The 10,422-nt window shown below is 29.2% G+C and overlaps 1 protein-coding gene across 1 annotated transcript; it reads left to right on the top strand.

Moving 5' to 3' along the window:
• Window positions 1–912: 912 nt before the first annotated feature.
• On the top strand, window positions 913–4,385 carry LOC107492627 (AP2-like ethylene-responsive transcription factor At2g41710; the record flags this gene model as incomplete). Its single annotated transcript, XM_016113666.3, is given in 9 exon segments — window positions 913–1,154; window positions 1,555–1,637; window positions 1,786–1,794; window positions 1,872–1,960; window positions 2,129–2,202; window positions 2,276–2,326; window positions 2,827–2,885; window positions 3,053–3,684; window positions 3,891–4,385. Coding segments are annotated over 9 exon segments (1,269 nt in total). The 3' UTR covers window positions 3,945–4,385.
• Window positions 4,386–10,422: the final 6,037 nt, after the last annotated feature.

Raw genomic sequence — 10,422 nt, 5'->3', positions numbered from 1 at the left:
GTAAAAATGGTGGGTTTAGCATGTCCTAACAAAAACCTTTTTGGAGCTTGGAGTTTTTTTTTTTTCAATAAATTATTGTATATATGATAAAATTTAAATTTTAATACTTCTTTAAGTGAATTAATAAAAGATTTTGTTAGGTAAATAATAATTTTTGTGAATAATATAAACAATAAATTTTAAAATTAGTTAAATAAAATAAAAATATACTATATTTTTAAATTACTCACATAAATCTTAATATTAAAATAATTATCTACATAAATTGAACATCCGATATATCCATTATTCACATTATTTAATATTTTTATTGTCTATTCATACTTTTCTATCAATAAATTAATCACTAAATTAACTTCGTTGGAGAGATACTACTCTATATAGTGCGAGACTAAATAAAAATTTAATTAATTTAATAATTAAAGATTGTTAAATAATTTTACATATTTTTTATTTAATTACTCTACACTATCAAATTCACACAAAATAACTACAGTGATTTTCCACCGTAAGATTAATGATTTTGACTGATTTTCCACCTAAATGATTGAGATGAGAGAGCAGGTGGCACGGTGGCAGGTTAGCAGGTAAGCTGCCCCGGCAGGGGAACCAGAAACCCACGTGGCACCCAACATTGCACCTTCCTCCCAACTCATAATACTTTCAAAACCTATCAATTTACATTCTTACCCTCACTCAGTCCTAGCCGTTACACATCCTCTAAAAACCCTCCACAACAGCGCCCTACAAAGGGCATTTCAGTAACTCCACAGCATCACCCCCCTTCCCCTCTTAACAGTTGATCCATTCTCTTTTGTATCTATCTCACTTCACTCCCTCACACTGAAAACCAAAAACAGAAACAAAACGCTCGCACACTGAAACTCTTCACTCTCTCTTTCTCTCTCTTAGGGTTTTGCTTCTGTTGTTAACGTCATGGCTTCGTCTTCCTCTGATCCCGGCAAGTCAGATGCCGGAGGCGGCGCTGCGGACACGTCGGAGGCGGTGGTGGCAGCTGCCAACGATCAGCTTCTGCTGTACAGGGGACTCAAGAAGGCGAAGAAGGAGAGAGGCTGCACCGCCAAAGAGCGTATCAGCAAGATGCCACCGTGCGCCGCCGGCAAACGCAGTTCCATATACCGCGGCGTTACCAGGTTTGCTACAAATATTACTAATCGAATTCAGATTGCGCGTTAGTTCTGATCTTAGTGTGTGCTAAACAAAAGGTTGGAAATGAAAAATTGAGATTTGCTTTGTGCTTTTTGTGGCATTCGACTTAGTAACTGTTGCAACTTGCAACTGACTCTGATAGACTAATAACAATAGCTTACTATGTTATAGCATATTTGTGTTTTCGTTTTTTCGGGTTAGCTTAAGTTTAAAATAGCTTGTGAATAAAATAAATTTTCTATAGATGATTATTAATCCGAAATTATGATGCTTTTAATTTTAATTATGATTTAAGGTTCTACTGATTTATTTATGAATTTTTGTTACGAGCTTTCTTTATAATTTTGGACTCATGTTGGAGTGTCATGAATGATATATTATTAGACATAGATGGACTGGTCGTTATGAAGCACATCTTTGGGATAAGAGTACGTGGAACCAGAATCAGAATAAGAAAGGGAAGCAAGGTTCTGCTCTGAGATATACCTTCCTCTGTTTTTCTGTTTTCTGTCTCTTTCTAATTTTGTTTGTAAATATATGAAGGTATTTCTTAATACTAACGTTGTGTATATGTTGTGCATGAATTTATTGGTTAAAAATTCTTTGGGATGCCAGTTTACTTGGGTAAGTTGTCCCTTTTCCTTTGGTTTTTCTTTCTTTCTTTCTTTTTGTTGGTAAACGAATGTGTTTGTTTTCAACAGGAGCTTATGATGATGAGGAGGCAGCAGCTAGAGCATATGATCTTGCTGCTTTGAAATACTGGGGTCCAGGAACGCTTATTAACTTCCCAGTAAGATGATACTAGTAGTATTAATTTTAAGTAAAATCTGTTCTGATGTTCCTAGATGAAATTGATGCCCTGCATTTTTTTTACTGCTTCAGATTTTTCTGGCAAAATATGATTTGGAGATATTTATAGTTTATTTATTTATTTTTAAGCTTGATTTCTGTGCTATAGGTGACTGATTATACAAGAGATCTTGATGAAATGCAAAATGTTTCCAGGGAGGAATACCTTGCGTCTTTGCGTCGGTGCGTTACTACTTAGCCAAAATATTTCTTTGACATGTATCATACCGCTGCTTACCCCTGATGCTATCTGCAGGAAGAGCAGTGGTTTTTCAAGAGGAATATCAAAATACCGTGCCCTCTCCAGGTGCGAAACATCAAAGTTCTGCCAGAGGCGTCCAGTAATAAATATATACACAATCACACAAAGATGAACACACAGCTAAATTTTTACCTGTTGTCTTTTTTAATTTGTGCTTGTTCTCTGCCAGAAAGCCGTGTTATGCACTCATGGATAAGTTTGTACCTGAGCTTTTCTGGCACATAATTTTACTTTCTTTTTTTTTTAAAATAATAATAAAGCGTGTCTAGAGTTGTGGATAGCTATTTTTCCTTAAAAGTTTTGGAGAGGCAAAAAATCCCTTCAAAGTAACTAGAGGTTCTTAGCATTATTTTACTCCCCAATTAGATTGAATAATTGTTTATGTTTATTTATACTTTAAATTATCTGACTTTAATATTAGATCTGTATTTTCGTTTCCAAGTCTGTGTGGTTATTTGATCTATATTTGATCTAGTTATCATCCACTTGTGTATGATTTTTAACTTCCAACATTTTATTTTGCATGTGGTGATACTAAAAAATAGTCGATGGGAGCCGTATGGTCGTATAGCAGGATCAGATTACTTCAATAGCATGCAGTATGGTATGTTCTAATAAGTTTTAAGTTCAGTTTAATCTTCTAATAAAAATGGAGTTATTTTATAGGGACCTTCAATGCCTATTGAAAAGAAATTTGATGAAATAATTTATTAACTCTTCCTGTTTTATAATCTTTTTCACTGATGTTTAACATTAACATTAAAAATACAGGTGATGATTCAGCAGCAGAAAGTGACTACATGAGTGGTTTTTGCATAGAAAGAAAGATTGATTTAACAAGTCACATCAAATGGTGGGCATCTAACAAAAATCGACAACCTGATAGTGGGACAAGATTATCAGAAGAAAAGAAACACGGATTTGCTGGAGATGTTTGTAGTGAACTTAAGACACTGGAGCAGAAAGTGCAACCTACTGAGCCATACCAAATGCCAAAGTTAGGTCAGCCTCACAACGAGAAAAAACATAAAAGTTCTTCAGGATCTGCCTTAAGTATTTTGTCACAGTCAGCTGCTTACAAGAGTTTGCAAGAGAAAGCAGCAAAGAGACAGGAGAATAGTACAGAAAATGATGAGAATGAAAACAAGAATATAGTCAATAAGTTGGATCATGGCAAAGCAGTTGAGAAATCATCAAATCATGAGGATGGAAATGACCGACTTGACATTGCAATGGGAATGAGCGGAGCTTTGTCACTTCAAAGAAACGTTTACCCGTTGACTCCATTCTTGTCTGCCCCACTCTTGACGGCCTACAACTCTGTGGATCCATTGGGAGATCCCGTTCTGTGGACATCTATTGTTCCCATACTTCCAGCTGGCATGATTTCTCGTACAGCTGAGGTTGGTATAAACTAAACTTATAGATCTTTCTACAATGTCCAAGGGGGAGTTATAAAAGTCTTAAATATGAACCAATTTGTTATATTAATAATGTCTTATTAAATCCAAATGAAATATGAAAAATACATTTAGAGGATGTGGTAAGATGAGAATTTCTTCAAGATTTTCTTGTAGGTTCACCTTACCAATATCACTTGGAATTGCAGGTTACCAAGACTGAGACTAGTTCAACATACACCATGTTTCAGCCAGAGGAATGAAACGGACACTCAGAAATCTGTGACTGAGAAGAAGGGCAAGTGCCTCAAGAACCGAGTTTCTATCAAACCTGGGCAGTAAAAATGTTGAAGAAGCTCAAACTGGTCCTAGAGAATGCTCTCACTGATTCTTCTGCAAATGGATAAGCACAAGCATTCTCATGGTAATACAAATGATATATACATACATAGAGAGAGGGGTTTAGCATAAGTTTTACATGGGTTTAGTTCGTCCGAGAAAAATAAATTTTACCTGATGTTTATTTCAAAATTCAAGATCAGACATGTATCAGTTGATATCTCTATCATGTATATTACACCAACATTATTGACAAATTTTGATTTAATTTGAAATGTTCTGTACAGAATAAGTGGTAGAGTCATGCAATAAGGTTATGAATTAATATGCAGAGGATTTTCTGTATTGCTCTGGAAATTTGTTATTTTGGCATTGATCTCCCCCGGGGATGAGATGAATTACATAGTTTACAGTTTAAGTTTTAGTCAAGAGAGGTGTTTAATATTTGTTTTGTTTTAGTAAGGAGTGCAACATTCCTTATTTAGTAAAGAGTGTTTAAGGATGAATCTTTAGAAATATGTTTTTTAAATATGCACTAATCTTGCATTAAGGAAATAGGGAAATACAGTCTCAAATCAACATGCCAACATTGAAAAACTGAACGTTTTGATGGAATATGATGAAATTTATGCGCAGCAAAGGCTTGCATCAGATGGAGACTACTTATGAAACATGCAAAAAAAAAAAAAATAGGTTAGGTCTTTCGCATTTCATATCAAATTATCAATCCATGCATAGTTCATAGCATTATTATTAGGGCATTTTAAATTCTGTTGTACTATGGTTTTCAAACACGAGACGAGTATGAGACCGCTAATTAATTAAGATAATAGAACATGCCATTAATTTAATCAACAGGGTAACTAACCAACCAGGGTATCAACCAACGACAACTAATTATTAGGTAGATTGCAAACAAGCCAAAAAAACATTTAAGACCAAGTGAAAAGAAACATAAAAAAATATTTAAAACCAAAGAAAAAGAAACATTCGAAATCTAATAAAAAAACATCTAAATTTATTGTAAAAATAAAATCAAAATCTAACAAAAAAATATTCGCAATCTAATAAAAAAATCTAAATTTATTGTAAAAAAATCAACATCTAACAAAAAAATATATCTAAAACGGGTTTAGGGTTTAGAGTAAAACATGTAAAATTATTATAAAAGAATATCCAAAATTTAATAAAAAAATCTAAAATTTAAACACAATAAAAGCTCTTTTGGATTTTAAATGTTTAAATTTTAGAAATTTTAAAATTTTTTTCTAGAAATGTGCAATAAAAAATAAATAAAAAACTATTAAAAATAACTTATCATTTCAAATATTTCTTATACCTGAATTTTGAATATTTAAATTTTAGAGATTTTAAATGTTTTTCTAGTAATATACAATCAAAAGTAAATAAAAACAAACAATACTTCTAGATTTCAGATGTTTAAATTTTAAAAGTTTTCGATAATTTTTTTCTATAATTTTAGATGTTTTGTTTTATTAAGTTTTGAATGTTATTTTTTATGATTTAAAATTTTTTTATTAAGTTTTAGAGTTTTTTCAATAATTTTAGATTTTTTATTTAGTATTTTGTTATAAAATTGACTAATTTATCAAAATATTGACTAAAAAATGTATTGGTTATCTGGACTTTTTTTTTAATCAAACGTGTCTTAGTCTCCAATTTTCTAGCACAAAAAATTTAAAATAAATTAAAGAAGAGGTTTTTATAAGAGGAGATTTTTTTTAAAAAAAAATTTTGGTGCTTTTTATTGTCTTGAAATATAGAGAAAATTGTTAGTGGAAAAAAAAAAAGCCAACTCTTAAATCTCGACAAATTAGTAGTTAGGATCTGCAATCTGTACCAAGAAAATAAGAATAAGAATTAAGCCAAAATTCGAGCAACGTGTTGATCGAGTTACTATAGAAGTAATTAAATTATGGGGAATGCTAGGGGATAATAATTTTATTGAATAATATGAATAATTACCAATCAAATTAAAACACACTACATCTCTAAATTAATCTTCTAAATTTTAATATTAAAATAACTATCCGTACACTAGTAAAATAAACATCCGATATATCTATTATTTATATTGTTTAATATTTTCATTGTTTATCTATACTTTTCTTTAAATTATATAATAACTGATTAGCCATCATCCATAAGCCAAGTTATTTTATTGACCAGCTGTCATTTGTTGTTATTTCTTAACTTGGAACTTTCAACTTTCAAGTTTCAATAACTTCGAATTTCTACGGCTAAGTGTCAAAAAATAAATAAGGTTGATACCTCTTCCACAAAGAAATATTTGTCCTCCCCCTTGTCTTTCAAGATTTTAGGTTTTAGACCAATCTTGCTCAAATGCTGAAATAGATAGCGTCTTTTTCGTTTTAGACATTAAAGCCTTTTTTTAGTACATCAATATTAAGAAGATTTAAATCCCTTATATCATACCCAACATTTAATTTCTTACCATCTGAAATTTACTTATTATTTAAGGCATAACGAAATAATGTTAAGCAATTAAGGCATATTTTTCTTCCATGGGAAATTTTATGTGGAAAAGAATGGAGTGATGAAAAAGGGATGCAACAACGTAATACTTCCAATAATTATTTATTTACTTGGTTGGGAACACAATCTTGAAAATGACTTATGAGATGAAATATGATTGAATGAAGAAATGACATTCAATTTTTGAGTACAAGTTATGCCATTCTCCTAAGTCTTAATCAATCTTAGTCCCTACCTCAGCCTCTAATATCTATCTAAATAGTAAGTATCAGTCACAAAATAGTTGGATATCTTACAGCTAAGGGATAGCTTTTTGTTTCTCTTTCCTTCTAATTTTTTAAATTTTTTGGGCAAGTTTGCTGTGCATGATTATTTTTTGTTAGAAGGCAATGGTCATATTCAAGAACACTAAAGAAATATTTTTAGAGTTGGATTGAGTTATTAATTAATAAGCATCCGAGTAGTAGGAATAATAAACATTTTTTGATTTTCGAGTTCACCAAGAATTGAACTCTTGACCTTTTGGATTTAAAGTTCTAATAACATGTCATGATAATTTTAGCTGATAGGAAAAAGTAACACTATTGATTATATCTCTAATACTCTCTAAACCTTTATTGTACACATTGTACATATATTCCATTGACTCCTCATACTTTCCCTATTTGAAATATCTGACTTAAAAGGAATAGGAGAATTTTTCGGAATAAAGGAAAAGGAATTGACGACATTATCCACCAATCTTTCATGAACTTTAAGGAATGGTTAGGTGTGGATTCCTTTTGTTATTGATGGCAATGCCGAAGATAACAGGAAGTATCATGTAATTTTGCTGAATAATTTATGTCTTTGACCGATAATTTTTCTATTTGTTTATTTTCGTTGCTCCACTTGTTGTGTTGAATTTTTTTATTTAAAAAAAATATAAAAAAAAGAAAAGAAATAGTTACATATATTTTTTCAGATATTGGTGAAATTTTGGTGTAAAATTCACTTATTGAATTTTATGATATTTTTCAAAATTCAAGAAGCTGCACAATACGCTTGCGAATATTGACAGTATATCCTCCACATATTGTATATTTTAAATCACATCTCGACCTTGTAATTTTATAAAATATCATAAAATTCAATAATTAAGTATTACACTAAAGTTTTATTAATATCTAAACAAATTAGCTAGCTAACTACAAGTAATAAATAAAATATTTATTATTTTTATTATTTACGAAAAATTTAAAGAATAAGAAGCACAAAAAAGCAAGAGGAAGTAAAAATAAAAAACAAAAACAACTTATCTTCAATTTTTTCCCTTTATTATTTTGGGGGTAATACGTTAGTTTCTTTCAAAGGGAATATGCTCTCTCAAGCTTCGTTGGGATACAGAACTATTCTCCAAGTTGGTAACTATTTAATTTGGTCCATCACATATTTGATTAAAATGTAAGAGACAAACCGCAAAATTGGAAAAGAAAAACACACGCACAAAATAAAATCGTGTTCAATTAATTCTGTTTGTTTATTTGCATCGAAAAGGCACATTTCTTTTATCTTATTTTATGACGGGATAACTATTGAATAAATAAATAGGATTTTATATTTTGGTTTTACATCAAACTTGATATATTTAATTAAATAATCATAACAAGGTATAAAAATGAAAAATATGCTACCATCTAGTGAATGGTAGCACTTTATTTTTTTTAAATACATATAATATACATTTGTTTGCTTGCCAATCTTTCTTAATTCTTACCGGATTCCCCATTGATAAGGATTAGAAAATTTATAAGATTTTTTTATTTTGCTTGAAGTCCAATAAACAATAATTAAGAACGTCTCTTAGTATAAGAAAAGAATCACAAGCAGGGGAGAAGGAAGATATTTGAAGCTTCAAACTCAAGTGATGAGCCATTTACTCAGAGTAAACAATTTTATTGGTGCACCAAACATATTTGATGATATCAATATGAGGTCCAATAATTATTAACTAATCAGCAACTAAACTATTAATTATGCAATCTATTTGTCTGTGTGCGGAATGAGATAATGGAATATATTATGTAACATGTTATCTTTTTAAATAATCTTTTGGATTTTTTTAGAAAAAGTATTTTTTAATTATATAAATTTTGAATATAATTCTTTTTTTAAATACTCATATTAGAAAAAATAAAAATAATTTATTCTAAACAAGAAATATGTTACTTTTTAAAGATATAAAATTTAAGAAGATTTTAATAATTTGTCTAATAGACAAAATATTTCTTATATTTTCTATCTAAATACAAAATTATTGTTGGATTTGTTTTGATGAGCATTTAGAATTATTTTCAAAATATTATTTAAAAAATAAAATAATTTGATGTTTGAAATATCTCGTATAAAAATATTTTTATTAAGAAATATTTTTTTTATAACTCATCAATGGCAACCTTTATTTTAATTGATTGATCTCAACCACCCAAATTAGACAACCTTCAATCCTAGGTACAGGATACACTCACATACTCCTCACACATATTATTACATAAGATTTGAACCCTTGACCTTTGATGTGGGGAAAGAGACAAATGCCATTAGAGCCAAGGCTCATTGACATTCAAGTCTATAGTTAAATTAACATGTTTTTTTTTTTTTTTTTTTAATCAAATATGGAGCAAACCCAACAAAAAAAAATAGTAAAAGATCATCATTCTTTTTAAAAAGAAAATTGAGCTGTAAAACTAAAACTAATATACGAAGGGACGGCTATAAAGTGAACAATAATTAGAGTCATCTCTTATCCATTTTAGTTATATTAATAGTTTAATATAAGTCAATTACCGACCAATCCCAACCTTTAATGAGAACAATAGAAACTTTATCTTGTATGTTTTTTGCACAAAGCTCATAATAAATTATGAAAATATATATTAAATTATACAATAATAAAAACTAAGTGTCCAAGCTTTTTCAAAACTAAATTTTAAATTAAGTCGTCATGCACTTCTTTTTTTTATTATAATATGTATTATTGTAGTTTTTTTTTCTTATTTTTTTTCTTTTTTTCTTTTTTGTTATTTTATTTTTTATGCTTCTTTTTTCAATATTATGTTAGATTATTGTTATTGCTGTCACTACTACTTTTTTCTTTTTTTATTATCGTCTTTCTTTTTCTCTTCTTCGTCTTTTTTCGTATTATTATTATTATCTATTTTTTCATTTTTTGTTTTTTTATATATATTTAACAAAAATATTAAACACATAAATTTTGATACACAATAAAAATAATTTACTTGGTTTCTCAATATTTTTCTTCCTATTATTACCAGAGAAAAGATTTGCTTAATTTTTGGAGCATAATGATCAAATTTACTATTGTAATTGACATATATTTGATCATTATCCTTCTTAATTAGTTTTTTGCTATTATTAATGAACAAAGATACATATACTATATGCTAAAATAAAATCACAACATATGTCCTTAATAATCTTAGACCGCTGCTATTAGCCGCCTATAATAGGCTTTATTGATTAAACTATAAATATGATTGAATTATGACCCCACCAAATTGACTAATAAAACAAATTGTAGTGGGGACCAATTATTTAATTTGAATCTTTATAGAAGAAACATCAAACATGCACTCACTCTAATGAGTTTCCAATTACATTCCTTATCCTATATACGCCTTACCCTACGAAGCTTCTGTTTTTCTAAAAGGTCAAATAAAAGAAATTAAATTATTAAAAAAACAGCGAAATGATGAATCCATAGTTCAATCATATTTAATTTTCCACAAAAAATAAGATAAAAGAAAAAAAAAGAAAAAAGAAGTAGGAGGTCAAGTTTTAGAGTAAATTAAACTCATAGAGAGATAATTTTCTAGAAATGTATTG

This window comes from Arachis duranensis, chromosome 6 (genome assembly GCF_000817695.3).
Source record: "Arachis duranensis cultivar V14167 chromosome 6, aradu.V14167.gnm2.J7QH, whole genome shotgun sequence".
NCBI classification, from domain to species: Eukaryota; Viridiplantae; Streptophyta; class Magnoliopsida; order Fabales; family Fabaceae; genus Arachis; species Arachis duranensis.
The sequence above is the reverse complement of the archived record's forward strand: the minus strand, read 5'-3'. Positions and strand labels throughout refer to the sequence as shown.